Genomic DNA, 17,639 nt, shown 5'->3' with positions numbered 1-17,639 from the left:
AATTGGTCCCCAAAACTAAAGTGTGATGTAATATTTATATTTTAACTATAAATTATTTTTTCTTTTCTTTTTTAAAGTAAAAACAGTTTTAGTTAACAATAATATCCCTGTTTCTTACTTGTTCATCTTGCAGGAGATTGTTAAACAGTTTAAGATTAACATATTGAGATTTCATTGACATGTTATAGGTAAGGTTTCATTTATTCATAAATGTGCTTTAAAAGTAAACCTTTTATGGAGTTACCTAAATTAATTACAAAATAAATGTAATCTGTTACATGTACTGATAAAAATGTGTATTTAAAGTTACTTATGAAAATGTAAACGATTACAAAGAGGGTTACATCTGAATATTATCACACACACACACACACACACACACACACACACACACACACACACACACACACACACACACACACACACACACACACACACACACACACACACACACACACAAACACAAACACACACACACACACACACACAAACACACACACACAAACACACACACACACACAATATATTTCTTACTCAAATTGCATTGACTTTTAAAATATGAATCACTAATGTTTCAGGAGTTTAGGACACAAAATAGCACACATGCTTATTCGATAACTGATTTATTTCCTGTTTAGGTTTATGTATAAGCTTTATTTTTTTAAGATATTTTTTTAAGGAAAACATTTTTTTTCAAGGCATTATTAGATGCCAGTGTCTCTTGTCATACAAATATTTAATTTCAAAAACAGTATCATAGCTATTAAACTATATGTTGTCATGATTTTAAATCAGTATTTCAATTTTACAGAACTGTAAGTTACTAAAGTCTGATTTTGTGGTGGTTGTGCTTTCAAACGCATTTTATAATCTTAATTCACTTGAAGAATTTTGAAAGTCTGACAGTAATCAGTGTTGAATACTACTGCCTTGTTTAAATGTTGGAAAATAATGAGAAAGTTAGATTAGTAATCAAAACGTAAACGCATGTAATCAGTTACATTACATTAATAAAGTAATTGAAATAGTTACACTACTCATTACATTTAAAATAGGGTAACCTGTTATCTGCAACCAAAAAAAATGTCCAAAGTAACCTTCCCAACACATAAGCATGTCATGACATGTTTTGGAGAGAGATGAGTCTATTCTACATACCCGGTGCTCTCTGGCAGGGATGTGCTAATGGTGGCGTGATGATTCTTAGATTTCTCGGGGGGCGTTCCAGAGGCGTTCGAAGACTGGGAGGAGACCGACTCATTACTGCTCACTGATGTCTCATCGTTAACCAGGGCTGGACTCTCAGAGGAAGGAGAGACTGTCAGAGCAAGGGAGCAAGCAGCAAGAGACAGAAAGAGTGGTAAGGGAAACAAATAATGTACAATAGACTAAACAATATAACAATGAAAAAAGAACATATTGAGAGAGAGAGAGTTCAGAACCATTCTTGACATCAGTTCAGACTGTTAATGAATATGTTATGTGATCACGCATAGTTATGAGCTTGGTAAGTAGAAATGAGAAATGAGCTTGGCAGGTCAGTGTGTGTGCATGTGTTTGGTTGTACTGTATGTATGTGGTCTGGTAAAACTAAAAACTCCATGTTTAAAAAAAAAATTATAATAAAAAATAAAAACAAGATTCAAATTAGATGGTAGTTTAATCAAAATATTTTGAAAATTATATGAAAATTTTCTAAGAATTGTATTATGATCCAACTAGTAAAATAAGTTTTTTAACTGTCCTCATGTTAGTTTAAGTTTTTTAAAGTGCTTTAAAGAAGCATTTCAAGGGGGGAAAAATCTTGAGTGTAAGGATTCATATTGCACCTTCTTTAAAAACAAATCTTGAGGTGATATTTTGATCCTTTTCTCATCCTTTCTCATTCTTCATGCATTTGTAGAAATAAATTGACATGTTTTATTTCTGAAACTGACAGATCGTTATTGGTTTTAACACTCCGGTGTAGCCAACCAATGTGACAGCTGCCATTTACATTTAAAAACAAAAAATACTTGCATAAAAGTCACTGTTCTATATATCCTAATATTTTACCAAAAGAAATTGTATAAAGTATAGTATCTAACTGGTCACGCAATACTATAAGGGTGGTCACACTTTTCACCCTAAGTTTCATATATCGCACACACAAAATCTAAAACCGGAAAATGCTGATGGTTTTGCTTTTTTCATAAATCCCCTTTCTATAGTACCATCCCACACCAGAGAGATCTCTACTAAACAAATAACTAGTGTTTACTATCTTTTGTAGAAAAGGGTGGTTAGTCTGACCCTGAAAACTGAAGCGTTTTCGAAACCCAACACTTCTCGAAAAAAATACTAGTTTGAGAACACCTGCACAGCTGTAGTGTAGAAGAAATAAAAACCTCATAACTGCTTAACTGAAAAGTGAAACTTTGTTCTATACTAAAAATAAAAATCCACTGTTCAAAACCAAAGGATAATCCTGCATTGATCCCAGTCTGAACTCATTCCTGTTGGGTGGCGTATCAAACCCAAATAGAGAATTGAACACTGAGACACATTTCTAAGCAGTCCGGGGTGACCAAGGCATCAGTTATCCACCTAAATATGGACTGGCAAACTACATCCTGCAGGCCAGAGTGACAATGGGTAATCAGCAGAGCATCACATCTGATTGCACAGTGTGCAGTAGTCTTACATAGTCATGAACCCACACTGAGAGAAATGGTCAAACTCCATGTGGAAATAAACTGCATAAGCACTGGAAAACATGGTGATTTTACCACCAGGATTATGCAACTGAACATTTCTATCTATGAATTGCTGCATCTCTTTAATATTAAAGAATAAGTAATAGCTTAATAATTTAGATATTATATATTGTGTCAACAGGCTCTGCAGACGTTTTTCCAGTATTTTCTTTGATTTTGGTATGTGAGAGTCTGTGTGCGTCTACTCATCTTTATCTTTCCCTATATTATGCAAATACAGGCTCTATATTATGTATTTAATAGCAAACACATGACGACTATAATTCCTTGTGTTGTTTCCCTGACCTTACAGCGCTTAAAGCGGATTAGTCTCTCATACCTGTTTGAACATCCAGCACCTGCGGGTTGTATACAGCCAGCGGGCGATTCTGCCGACTGAGCCTCTTGGACTGTCTGGTTGGTGCAGAGAGGGGTGTAGGGGCTAAGGATGGAGAGCTGCTCGGAGCATCCCCGAATATCTAAAAGAACAAAAAGTTAGTGGGATTTGCTGGCTAGACTGTGTTGTGTGTACAAAAATCAAAGTAAACAGTCTGTTTAGAGCCGATGCCTGCAGAGAAATGATGATTATGCATGCGAGTGCAAATGTGTGGTAGTAAAAACAAATAAAGATTCTGGATGCTCTCAAGACTTGTATCTTAAAGGAACAGTCAATCCACGCTCATGTATTTTTAAAACCTGTATGACCTTGTGTCTTACATGAAACACAAAATAAGATATTTATAGTTATGTTCAAGCTTCATAGCATTTAAATGCAAATGAACTGAAACAGATTGCTGTGAGAAGAGCTGTTTTTGACAGAGTAAAAGAGTTGTTTTAAACTACCATTGAGAAATTTTAATCAAAGTATGCTATATATAGACTTTTCATTAAGAATCATATCAACTTGTGGAAAATGGGCATCTGATGACCCCTTTAAAGCCTGAAGGCTGTGATGCAATAAGTCAGAGACCGGGCAATGTAAGGCCAGTGTCTGTTGACCTACTTTTTTGCAGTGTTTTCTGCACCACTGGCACTAATTAGACCACTGTCAGCAGCTTTTTAGCCAATTGAGTATTCTTGAATAACTGAAGAGGCCCGACGTTGAGCAAAAAAAAAAAAAAAGCAAACTAGAGAAAGGAAAAAATAAATAAATAAATAAATAAATAAATGGGTTGAAAGCAAGCAAACAATTAAGGTGCTGCTTTGTATCAGTTTTTTATATCTGCAGTCCTAGCTCTTCAAGTTTGCCTTTTTTGAATGACAAATACAGACTACTGCCACCTGCTGGTATGGAGAGTTATTTCCTCTCATGCAAGCTCAGAACATATGCTAGTTGGCTGTTGGCTGTAGTCTTTAGCCCGGGACACACCAAGCCGACGATTGGCCATTTGTCATCATCGGGCCAATGGCGAGTGATGGTTGGGCTAGTTTGTTTGGTGTGTTCCACTCGTCGGCTCTTGTCGGGCTCACATCGGCGACAGTTTGCACGATTCAACATGTCGGCGTGAGTGAGAGCTCTGATTGGATGTTCAGTTTAGCGAATGAGTCAGTGCAGAGAACTAAAGCAAAATTTATCAAAACAAGCATGTGAATGAAGGCGGTACAGACTGTTTAAATGTTACGTGATTTTTCCCAATCATTCTAATATGCAAATGTTTTCATAACAACATGATTTATTAAAGTTATTAACGTTACTGATATTCAAAATGGTAAGCAATCGCTGCTTTGTTTACATTTCGTATATTTGCATTTATCTTGTATATCTTCGTTTCGGTTTCTCCTTTTCAGTGACGAATATATACTTAATAGCTGCTGATATGAACAGCTCGTTCCTCTCAAGCATGCGCAGAACACATTAGTTTGCCGTCGGCTGTAGTCTGTGTGGTGTGTTCCAGCGCAGCTTTTTGGTCCGACACTGCCAACGCGAGGCGACAACACCGTCGACTTTCGTCAACGCTAGTTCTTTGAAGTCGGCTTGGTGTGTCCTGGCCTTTTTTTGGTGTGTTCAAGCACAACTTTTTTTTTGCCTAGGTGCTCCAAGGCAATAGTAGACAGCTTTATAGACAGTTATTTTGGTGTCTGGGACTTAATAAACTCTGATCCCCGTTCACTTGCACTGTATGAAAGAGAGCAGTGTGAAAGTGAAAGTGAAGTGACATTCAGCCAAGTATGGTGACCCATACTCAGAATTTGTGCTCTGCATTTAACCCATCCGAAATGCACACACACAGAGCAGTGAACACACACACACACACTGTGAGCACACACCCGGAGCAGTTTATGCTGCGGCGCCCGGGGAGCAGTTGGGGGTTCGATGCCTTGCTCAAGGGCACCTAAGTCGTGGTATTGAAGGTGGAGAGAGAACTGTACATGCACTCCCCCCACCCACAATTCCTGCCGGCCCGGGACTCGAACTCACAACCTTTCGATTGGGAGTCCGACTCTCAAACCATTAGGCCACGACTTCCCCAGTGTGAAAGTTCTTCAAAACGTCTCCTTTTGTGTTCCATGGAAAAAGGAGAGTACACCAGTTCTGATGAGTGAATGCTAATAAAATCTACAACTGATTTGAGAGGGGGTGGTGTCTACAAATAGAGCTCTCATGAGAGTTAAGCCTAAATAAGAGACCCCCAGGCATGTTGCCCAGTTCATTGAGAGACACTCAAACTGACATGCATCTGAATGAGTGGCAGCCATTCAGTGACAACACAGGAAACATGTTTTTATAATAGCTTCGGTTTCATTATAGTCACACAGTGTTTATATTTGACGGCCGGTGTGAGTGCTGGAGGTTAACAGAAGTGTGGGAGTCTCGACAGGGATGAACAAAGGAATGAGAGAGCTGGTAGAAGGGATAGAAATCTGATACTGCTGTGAAATTCTGCAGACGAAAGCAAAGCCTGCTCACTCTCTCTCTTTTTCCATCTCAGTCTTTGCCCATTCCTCTCTCTCAAACTTTCTCCATCCAGCCCTGTTTCTTTCTTGTTACCCTCTCACCCCTCTCTCTCTCTTTGCCCCCGGTCTACACACTTTCCCCCCCTCGTTTCTTCTTTGTCTCGCAACTTTTCCAACTTCTCTCTCTCTCTCTATCTCTTTCCACAGATGGACCTGAATGCAAAACACTGTCTGTTGAGTGCATCTGGGGGTATCAGCAGTCTGGAGAGGAGCGAATCAGTCTGCTGCTCTGCAGAGTCATTCCTTCTCCTGAATCTCAACACTTCACTCACTTATTTCAACTTACATAAGAACAACATCAAGATCATACGCAATATCATTATGTCTAGGAATGTTGTATATTAAACAATCTGCTCATCTACGTAATTTTGGATACTGCTTCAGATGTGCTTTTCATCGACAAAATATATTGTAATATATTATAATTACATATACTAAGTACACATACTGTAGTGAGCACTTATGCTGTGAAAATTGACATTTTGCTTATTTGCTTTGTAATACTGTGTATGATAAGTACTGCATCAGATTGCACAGTTGTTCATTTTGAAATCTCAGTTTTTAATTTAATAATAATAACAATCATTTTTATTATTATTTTCTAAAAGTTTCTATTTCGTAAACACTTTTCCTAAAGCCCAAGGTTATTTTTCAAAAGAGAATATCAAATAGTAAATATCAAATCAGCCAAAATGATTAATGGATGCCAGAGTTTATTTTTAATTACCGAACTGAAATATGATCGTTGGGCACAACATTGTGCATAGTATGAAAGCGATTCATCAGCCGGTTTCAAATGTAGGCTAAATAATTTAGAGATTATGAAATAATCTCACTCTTTCTCCCTTTGTCCCCCGGAATGAACCCCATTTTAGGATTAACCAGATTACTGTCATCTAAAGCTGATTAAATCAGCATTTTAACCTGTATTTTAGCCAAATGAGTATGGCGGTCCAACTATATTTGAGCCACCAGAAAGAACAGCTAACTGAGTAGAGGACAGTCAAAACAGACATGGCTCCTCCTCCTGGCTGCAGGGAGAAGTACACAAGCTTCAACATGGCAAGAACTTGTAGAAAAATTCAAAATCAAATAAACAGATTTCACTCATTATCTGCTCTCTATAATGTGATACTCCTGAGGTGCTAGTGGTGTCTTTAAACCTCGTGAACTGCCAACCTGGACAACATTTTTGGCAGCTGGCTAGGTTTTGAGATGTGGCCACTCTGTCTGAGAGATCTCACCTTTTCATGCTGTTCTATGAGAATCTCCACCACAATGTTCTGGAACTTAAGGTCCATAATGGCTGCCACTGTTTCTTCCTGTGGTCTCATAAGCGTGGGGCCAAACACTACGCCCAGGTTCGCCACTGTCATCAGGTTTTGTTTGCTGTTGGCAGCAACACTACACACAGAAAAAAAGGAAGTTACAATTGAATTACTTAAAAGGATTGAAAAAAAAAAAGATCGACATTACTGCACTTTATGTATTTTGGTGAATGTCAGCAAGAACGTTTTATTGCATTGTATTTGCATTTGTTTGTGAAACTAGATGCAGTTACTGTAGCCTTCCACTACAAAGTTTCTTCAGAGATAAAGTCCTCAGTCTCACTGCAATATATCTCTGCTGAATTTACTCTGCTTGTTAATTATAGAGAGAAAAAAAAGAGGTGGAGAACCCCATTACATAAATGACTTTCTTTAAGAAGAAGAGGGTTGGCAGCATGTCAAAAACTTGAAAACAAGATATTTTGAAGTTTTCATTTAGTAATTAAAAGATCACAGGGGTGAAAATTAAAACCTGCATGCTGAATGACTCAGATTTTTTTTTCAGCCTCACAGATGGAGAATTTTTAGTCAGACTTCATTACTTGTAATACTGTCCATGCAGGTCAATTTGTAAAATATCAAATATAGTAACTTTACCGTCTTTTGGACAAATAAATAAATAAAAAGATAATAAAAATTATTCATTTGTAGGTCATTATGAAAACAGTCTAGATTTTTGGATCATTGGACATGGAACCTGCTGCACTTTTCTCCCTTTAGTTTAGTTCATGTAGGCATATACTGGATGAATTACATTCAGCTCAAACAACAACACATTTTGATTATAATAGTTTTTTTATTTTTAAGAAATGGATACTTTTATTCAGCGAGAACACAATACATTGATTAAAAGAGACATGTATAAGACATTTATTAAATAACAAATGCTGTTCTTTTGAAATTTCCTGCTAATCAAAGGATACTGAAAAGAATGCATCACAGTTTCCACAAAAATATGAAGCAGCACAAATGTTTTCATCACTGATAAGAAATGTTTCTTTCGCAGCAAATCAGTGTATTATAATGATTTCTTGTTAGAAGAATCATGTGACACTGAAGACTGGATTGATGGCTGCTGAAAAAAAAAAAAAAACAAGAAAAAAAACAGGCTTTGCCTCACAAAAATAAATTTCATTTTAAATGTATAACAATAGAAAATTATTATATCAAATTGTTTTAACATTTCATAATATAACTGTTTTTTAGACTTCATTTTTGGTCAAATAATGTAGCCTTGGTGAACCCAAAAGACATCTCTCAAAAACATTACAAAATCTTTCCGACCTCAAACTTTTGAACTGTACTATAAACCTAACAGTGTCACAATAATTCATAATCAAATGCAATTCTTCCTCTGCAAATGGCTTATAATACCTATTTTGAGAAACAGGTGATGCTCGTTTGAGAGAGTTTGCTATTATGTAACTTAAAAACATTTTTTTTTTGTTCTGAACACTTTTGTCCCCATTTCAGAACACCACAAACAAACTCCAGGTCTCAAAAAGTCAGATTAGCACTTTTAAAGAGAGCACACCACACACAGATAACAATTAATCACCTCTCTAATTCCAATTCAGAAAACATGGCAACATTAGGCTTTTCCCTCTCCATCTCCATCATGATGGGTCTGCAACTGTGCCAACTCCTAAAGCATTTTGCGAGGGCTGGAGTGGATGGAAGAGGAATTTAGTGGCAGATAACCTGAATTTAATTTTCAATTGCACATCCTTGGCTGCCAGCAAATCCCACTCTATATTTTGAGGAGACGCGTCTGCCCAGTCACTGATTGCCGGAGGTTAGGGAGATTATGCGCTTATCTTCAATTTGCTTACATTCACATTATATAAAAATGTGAAGCCTGAGGTAAAGCCTTGTAATGATAGCTAACATTATTTAGAAATCTCTAACCCAATCTAATCTCTTACAGAAAACTGTTGCATAACTCTCTTCTCTAAGTGGGCAGTTGCTTGATGGAGAGGCGCGGGGCAGGGCTTGTTTTCTCTTGAATAAAAGTTTGAATCTAGTAAACAGCATGGAGGGTATGAGAGTCCACGTGGAGCTTTCTCTCTTCTCTCCAGAGTGCTGTCTGGTAGCCTACAGACGTTTCTAAGGGTGCTGCCTGTAGGAAGGTGTGTGTTTGTGTACTGAGGGTAAGAGTGGAATGAGGGAGAAAGTTGTGAATAATGATGGAGAATAGTGGCTGACGGCCGAGAGAGGTAAAAAGGTTGGAGAAAGAAACCAGAGAATGTACACACAAAATATTGTGTATACAGATAGAAAGATAGAGAAAAACCAGTTTCCACTCACTTGGCAAGATGCTTGGTAACCAGACTGAGCACTAATCTGTTCCTCTCTGGCAGTTTATGAACCAGGCAGTGAATGGCCTGAACTCTAGATTCTGGAGTAGCGCTCTCTGTGTAGACAAAAAAAATAGAAAATAAAAAAATCCAAAAATACATTTACAAAAAGAAGACATGAAATATGCAATATTATTACCTATTCAAGCTTAATGTAGATGTTTATGCTTAAATACAGTTAGATTTACAGACAAATATAAATAAATTGTACATTTAAAAGACATTTATTTTAAACTAATTTTATTAATAATAATAATATATAATATAATTCCCATACTTCCATTTCTTATCGATTTTATGTTTTTACTATTAAAATGTTACTTTTTTAAATAAATATTATTAAATTAATTAAATATAATAATGAAGTATAAACTTGAATATAATATATTTCTGTACACATGGCCCTCATCAAAGCAAAATAACTAATTAGTAAATCTTCGGCCTTTGTACATGTAGCATTAATAGACTTGCCATTATTGACTTATAGCACCTCTCAGACCTACGCCAACCTCCTCTAACACATCTCTGCTGATGTCAGTTTTATAATTTGAAAGTCCTTCACTGAAATTTAATTCAGTGATACATTCAGCAAGCATTAAACCCCACTTTAGACTTTCACAAATCATAAGCACTTCTCTCACTGACATGCACATATTCAAAGTTTATGGCATTTGTCAAGTCATTGATTGGGTATAGCTTGATTATAGTCTAAGCAAGGACAAAGACCTTACTTGCAGGGACGATGAACTCTTTATACAGCTCGTATGTCATTAGTGGCTCTGGAAGACTCCTTGAGAGAGAGAGAGAGGGAGAGATTTATCAGCTTTATTGGGCATTATTATATACACAACACTATGATTAATGTGGCTGATCACTGCAAGAAATTAGATGAGCACACAAACACACACATACACTGTGATAACCAAGTTCATCTGAAGGTACTTGCGCTCAGTTTTTGGCACATGTCCCAGCACTGTTAGCCCAAAATGAGCCCAGCGCAGCACAATATCATTCATACTTGTAGAGGAGTACAAGCTCAAAACACACACGCACACACACTGCTGCTGCTTTGTGCTATTCTATTGTGACACATCAATTACTGAAATTAATTGAATTCAGTATTAAATAACTGTTGAGTAAAACGGCATATAATTATATTTTGTCACTGAAAAGAGTGTCCCCCTGTGAATCTGACTCATTCATCCTTGATACTATTATTTGAGATTCAATTCAATTTATAAGTGAAGACGCCCACACATTGTTTTTGAGGGTTCCCACATGAATTTAACTTTACACCAAAGTTTCTTTTGAAACAAGCAAATGGGTTAAGGATGAAGGGGCATACACCTGTTAACCTGTTACAATCAGTACATTTAGTGCAAGGACCGTTTACACACACACAGACACACACACACACACACACACACACACACACACACACACACACACACACACACACACACACACACTATGCTGTTTATTACCTGCAAGCAGAAACAGAATGCAGAAAGTTTCAACTCACCTCAGGTAGAGTTTTAAAGCACTGGTGATGGTTTTGACATCCCAGTCCTCACTGGTTGCTAAATCTATTTCACAGCTCTTCTCATCTACCGATCACAAAACAATAAAAAACTTAAGTTCAAATGATCTTGAAAAAATAAATAAAAAACTACAGTAAAAATTATTGCGGTATAAATAATGCCAGTTGTATGTTGGTTACAGGTTTTTTTTTTGCATTAATATTAGTAATTGTTTTTTGTTTCTCTTTTCAAATACATCTCTTATGCTCAACAAGGCTCCATTTGTTTAATCAAAATACAGTAAAAACAGTAATATTGTAAAACACTGTTAAAATTTAAGTGAACTGGTTTCTATTTGAATACATCAGCTTGTAATCTCACTGAACCCAAACTTTTAAATGGTCTGGGACAACAGATAAATGCTACAATCAATAAAAGCACAAAATGTATTTGAAGGGTGAAGAAATAAATGACACACTCATGGTAAAGATACTTATAATGTTGCCTTATTAGGGACCTGATTAGGTCTCGATCAGTATAGATCCAAGATCAATGAGAAAGACATAAAGAAAGCAAGATGGGTAAAAAGGTCTGAGGCCAGGGAGTGGATGATATGAAGGGCAGACATCATGTTGTTGTACCACTGCTCATGTAAATCTGGATCTGTAAATATGTTCCTTGTGGATAAAGAGTACACACAATCGCACATATACAGTGCGTAAAACAATCTGCTTTGAGTTTGTAACCCCGGGCTTTGACACTTTTGAGGAATTCAACTGAAGCACTGATAATCACCTCTCTGTCTGGCTAACTGTAACCATGGTAATGTCTGAGTGAGTTTTTATAGAACGCAGTAGACAATCAGAAAAGTCTAAGGTCACAAATGTACAAAAGTTCAGCTATTTATGTCAATACAAAGTCAAAATGAAAAACAAAGGCAGTCTGAACCGTTTTGTGCATGAACATATACCCTGTCTAAAACCTGAAGTCCAATGGTATTCAGCCACGCTGCTGAATTCAGCCTGTGCTGACCTGTTTTAAACTCTCTGACAAACATACCGGTAATGACGATGGGACACCACTATTTAATACTACACCAGAAACTGAAGTGTGTTTACATATTATAAGAGTCCAATGTTGACGACATAACAGATTTGTATTTCTTTTTGCCAAAGAAACTAACATTTAATCATTCACTGTTCTGCTTTCTTTTAAAACACTGATGTTTATTACCCTCAGACAGCTGGGAAAACACATGGACACACACGACTGTTAAAAAGGTTGGAATCTTTACATCTTTTGAAATGTTTTTGAAAGAAGTTTCGCAGAAGTCTGCCTTTATTTGATCAAAAATACAGTAAAGACAGCAATGCAGCGAAATACTACCTAAGTGAATATATTTTAAAAATGTCATTTATTCATGTGATGGCAAAGCTGAATTTTCATCAGACATTAGACTTCAGAAATCAATCCAATATGCTGATTTGATGCACAAGTAACGATTTTTCTTATTAAAGTAATAATATTTTTTTGGACACTTTCTTTTATGAATAGGGGGTAAAAAAAAAATATTTATTTTTCCATAATGTCCATCATTACTATGAGCTGTTAAATGTGTTAATAATAATAATAATAAATAAGCATTTTCTGGCAAGTTTCTGAGGCTAAACTAATACTTTTTTACTTAACTTCATCTGTCTAAAGGTACATTAGCATAAATATAGACTGGTTAGACCACTCTGAATAAAAGCAAAATGGAATGTGACATGTATTATATAATGGCTCTGTGTGATTATTTTGTTCAAATTAGAAATTATTATAAGTCTGATCATGTTCTGAAAATGTTGTTAATAAATGATAAATGCCAGCAATCTCAGCCTCTCACGACTTATTGCTAAATTAAAGTGACAAGCCAACTACCTGAGTCCTCAATCTGTGAGCACATCACAGCTCCAATAAAGACATCTTATTAGCATTTAGTGGTTTCATCTTAACACTCAATTTGCATTCTACTGACATCTCAATACAACATAATGCATGCTCATCCTCCTGAGTCACTTTGGTGAGAAAAAGTCTGTCAAGAAAACAAACACAGCTTTTAATTTAGCACTATGATTATATCTGACTTATCTGGAAATGAACGTATGGAATTTTGTCTGGTCATTCCACTCTGATCTGATCTTACAGTTCTTTACATAACAACTGTATGGACTTTAAATAAAGAGAATGCCTGGATATAGTCCAACAACTGCAGAGCCTGTGAATGAGTGCTCAGAATTTGAAAATGAGATGAATAGTTGGTTGTGCTCTGGATATTTGGCAGGTTTTAAGTTCATGAGCCAACTACAAGGGCTCAGGCTGTTCTCAGATGAGGACGGTGGATCCGTATAGAGTGTTAATGGCTATTAGACTCTGGAGTGGCTGAGTTTATGTAGCAGCAGGGGCTCAGGCAGCCGGCCGACTCGACACAGCGTTTAGCCTTCAGAGCAGAGAGATACCAGCTCATGCTATGACTGCAGGAGAGCGAGCAAAATCAAGAGCGAAAGAAATAAAAGAAAGCAGAGTATGGGACAAGATAACAATAGAGCATGAGATGGGGATAAGTGTGTTTCAGGGAGAGGCGAAGTAGGATCAAGGAAAAGTGAGAGAGACGGAGAGAGACTGAAATCTGATTGCCTGCCTGCAGTAATGGAGTCAGGTGTCACCTAAAGGTCAGGACAAAGGGACGTCCAGACAAACACCAGACAAGACGAATGTCTGAATGCCAATGAGACTCACAGGACACCGGCTCTAGATACAATTATAGGGCTTCAAAGTAAATCACCTAAATCTGAGGAACAATTAGAGCAATCAAATAAGGCTGAACTTACCAATCATTAAACTGAGAAGCTTCTGTACTTTTGAACTGACCCCGACAACTCTGTACAGACCTTGATCATTAATACCTGTGAAAATAAAAACATCACCAAAACATTCACATGCCAGCTGATCTGGGTAACTAAACACGAGCACACTAAGCTTCTCATGTACTATCCTGAACAAAGCACAACAGGTTGTTGGTGTGGGCTGAGGAAGAACTGCTAGATCATTCTGCCATCTAGTGTTCAAAAGGTTCACTATGTGAACTAATTTGAGCAGATGGTTCACTTTTTTTTCCTTTTTCTGACAATTTAAATCCTGCATGAAACACTTTTTTATTTCTTTATTTTGTATATTAAAACATGGATAGGTACCTCTTGTTTCAATGGCATTTATTGAATTTTTCACGAAGCTTATTCCCACGTCATCCAACTGGGCATCAACTACGGAAAGACACAAATATCATCACAATTTATGTACCAGCAATAAATACAAACATACAAGTAATAACATTTTTGTGAAAAGACACTACAACTGAAGGTAAACTTGAAGCGCTGATATTCATTTGAGTTCACTCACTTCCTCTTTCTCGTGAATGTGTCCGGTTGAGATACTGCATCTGTGTGTGAGAGGTGTGTGAGAGATAAACATCAGAAAACACAAACCAGACCAGCATAAAACACACTGCACCAAACAAAACAGAATTTATTTCTCAAACAAGACACCATAGATTAAAACACTTTGAAGTAAACACTACTGTTCAAAAGGTTTTCACTCATCAAAAAGATATTGTGAAATAGTATTACAATTTGAAAGTGTAATATAACCCTGTCAAGGCAAAGTTGAATTTTCAGCAGCCATTACTCCAGTATTCACGGTCACATGATTCTTCAGAAATAATTCTGACAAGCTGCTTTGGTTCTCACTAATCATAATAATTACAACAATAATAGTAGTTTAAATTTTTGACAAATAAAAAGTTCAAAAGAATGGATTTGATTTGAAATCAACGTTTTGTGAAACTACGTAAAATTTTTACTGTCGCTTTTGATCATGGCCATAGCCAGCTATGAGGTCACCGGACCTCGGTAAAATTGTCATGTTCGAAAATAAAATTTGCCAGACTAATCACAGTCACAGTCCAATCACCATTCGTATTTACTGGAAAGGTGGGATTGACCGACTGCTCCGCCAATGACAAAAGCGCACATGATATGCAAACAGAGGATGCACAGATTTCTGGCCACAAGGCGGTCCCGTCTATGATGGAGTGCGGTCCAGTTCTAAAATAAGGTTACCGACTTGTCGCTGGATCGAAAAATAAGATTTGCAAGCTTGCAAAATGTAAAAAAATAAAAATATCTCTGCAAACATTGTAGTTTTTGAGATTTCCTTCTTCAAAACTGCAACATTTATTTTACGATGTTGCACAAAAAAATTTTCAGAGTTTCAAATATGTCAGTGTTCTCCCACTGTATTAGTTTGTTTTCCAGGTTTGAATAAATAGTGATCTAAGGCAAATTTTTCAATAAAACCTTTTTAAAAATTATGATTTTGTAATTTGTAATCATTATGTGAAATTAGCTACAGGACCAACCCCCCGCCCCCCGAAAAAGAAACTGAGTTGAGGAAAGTGAGTCATTTGCTGAGTGAGGTGAGTGTGTATACTGATGCACCGCCGGACTATCAGTGGTAAACTCACCTAAAACTCACATTTTAGGACCGTTTATTTTGCGTATCCTGTGCGCTTTTGTCATTGGCGGAGCAGTCGGTCAATCCCACCTTTCCAGTAAATACGACTTGTGATTGGACTGTACGTCAGCAGACAGCAAAGCATTGGCCAAGAGCAGAAGGCCCTCCCTCCAGGCTTTTTTTTTAGTTGCGAGGTTGCGAAGCTTCATTTTCGCTCAGTCTGAGTTTCAGAGTTTCAGAGCAGAGCTGCGTGACAACGCTGCCACAAATCACGTGAGTCGCAAGCTCACAACTGTGTGTGCGTATCTCCGCAAAGTGGGTGTTGTAAACTCGACTCTGAAAAAATTGTCTGCAATAGGAGTGCAAATGTAATGTAATGTAATAAGTTTCGCCCCTTCAAACCTCAGTTTTCAGAGTTTCAAAACTGTTTTTCACCTATTCGCACACCAGTTTTCAGATCACTATTTACACTGGGAGAACAGTGACAAATTCGAAACTCTGAAAAAATGATTTCACAACACCATTTACACTTTGCAAGCCTGCAAAACTCTTTTTTCAGAGTTTCAAAACTTTTTTTCACACATTCGCACACCAGTTTTCAGATCACCATTTACAAGGTTTCAAACCTGGAAAACAAACTAATACAGTGGGAGAACACTGACAAATTTGAAACTCTGAAAAATTCTTTGCGCAACATCGTAAAAAAAATGTCGCAGTTCTGAAGAAGGAAATCTCAAAAACACGTAATGTTTGCAGAGCTATTTTTATTTTTTTTACATTTTGCAAGCTTGCAAATCTTATTTTTCGATCTTGCAAAAATTTTTTTTGTAAGATTTTGAGTTTTCGAACACTTAGTTTCAACCTTTCAGAACTTTATTTTCAGTTTTGAATCATGGCAGGATTTAAATCCCATACTTTTCAAGTGTTCGTGTATATAATTGTATTTATAGGGGTTATTGTAGCACGATTCTATAATAAGGAGGTTATTATAGAAACCCCCTGGACCTCACTAATTTTCAAAGCCTGGCTACGCCCATGCTTTTGATTATTTTCAATGCCCGCTGAATAAAAGGATTCATGTCCTCTTAAGGACTTGATTAAGTGCTGGCCGCAAACTTGTGAACAGTAGTATAGCTCTAAAGCTCTATAGTTCCAAAAGTTAATCAGGTTTTGTCAACTGAGAAGCAGATAATCATTGTCATTGAGCTGCTGGAAGCTGAAGTGAAGGATTGACGCACCAGTTCCTTTCCTCCCATCGCATGCATCCAGAATCTGTGGTCATCTTCTGAGAGTGCCTGGACCGTCAGTACAGTGATCGGTCTAGAAAAACAAACAACCACACAACAAACAAAATAAAACTCAACACACTCACTTTTTTATTGTAGATTGCTGGTCTTATTGTGCATGATTTGTGTTTGGACATCTACATAATGTTTTTATCAATATGGGACACAAGTGAAGTATCTTTTTCTATAATTTTAACCCTTATGCATTTTTGGGGACGTTTTCTTCCACTAGGGGGTAAAGTTGAGTCTTATTTTGGCCACAACTTTCTCTGTGTTTGAGCTAATGGAATGATTTTTGGTGACAAATCTTATTTTGACCCATATTTTGAGAAAATGCTTTGAAATTTTTCAAAAACTCAACGGTACACTGTGGGCAAATTCACTACCCTTTCGGTATGTTCGTGGATGAAAACATCCACTAAATTAAACTGCTGTAAAAATGTATCAGATAAATATTTTTTTCAATTTTTTTTGCATAAATCTATTATTCAACCTCAGTCCTGATCAAAACTATCAAATGTTTAAAAAAATTCCAAGATTTTATTTCTTTAATTATCAAGTTCATAAATGATGTCACTGATTTGAAAAAAAAAAACACACAAAATTACATATTTTCAATATTAAAAGTGATTGTGGACTGGATATTTTTTTACCTTTTATCAAAGTCTTGGGCATGTCAAAGATTAGTAACAAGATTGGCTTTGATGTATTGTTAGTTTTTGTGCAGCATTATATTTAAATTTTTACCTCCCTAATTTGTTGTTGGTGGCTGTTTTTGCCCCATTGACTTCCATTATAATGAATTTTTTTGATTGCAAAGCCATGACACCATATAATCATGCATTCTTGATTGTTTGTGGTTTTCCCTTTTGGGAAGAGGTAAAAATTTTATTTTTACAGTTGATCA

General features: G+C 36.6%; 1 protein-coding gene across 1 annotated transcript in view; it reads right to left on the bottom strand.

Moving 5' to 3' along the window:
* The window catches only part of arhgap10 (Rho GTPase activating protein 10), a 69,448-nt gene that overhangs the window by 14,905 nt on the left and 36,904 nt on the right, over nucleotides 1-17,639 (bottom strand). Inside the window, exons 11-20 of the mRNA XM_059554282.1 lie at nucleotides 16,685-16,766; nucleotides 14,334-14,373; nucleotides 14,129-14,197; nucleotides 13,766-13,840; nucleotides 10,898-10,982; nucleotides 10,107-10,165; nucleotides 9,326-9,431; nucleotides 6,935-7,094; nucleotides 3,076-3,214; nucleotides 1,159-1,318 (exon numbers count right to left, since the gene is read on the bottom strand). Of these exons, the coding sequence (XP_059410265.1) occupies nucleotides 1,159-1,318; nucleotides 3,076-3,214; nucleotides 6,935-7,094; nucleotides 9,326-9,431; nucleotides 10,107-10,165; nucleotides 10,898-10,982; nucleotides 13,766-13,840; nucleotides 14,129-14,197; nucleotides 14,334-14,373; nucleotides 16,685-16,766 (975 nt within the window). The remainder of the gene's footprint in view (nucleotides 1-1,158; nucleotides 1,319-3,075; nucleotides 3,215-6,934; nucleotides 7,095-9,325; nucleotides 9,432-10,106; nucleotides 10,166-10,897; nucleotides 10,983-13,765; nucleotides 13,841-14,128; nucleotides 14,198-14,333; nucleotides 14,374-16,684; nucleotides 16,767-17,639) is intronic.

Source organism: Carassius carassius, chromosome 7 (assembly GCF_963082965.1).
Source record: "Carassius carassius chromosome 7, fCarCar2.1, whole genome shotgun sequence".
NCBI lineage: Eukaryota > Metazoa > Chordata > Actinopteri > Cypriniformes > Cyprinidae > Carassius > Carassius carassius.
Note: the sequence above shows the minus strand (reverse complement) of the source record. Positions and strands in the feature narration are given on the sequence as shown.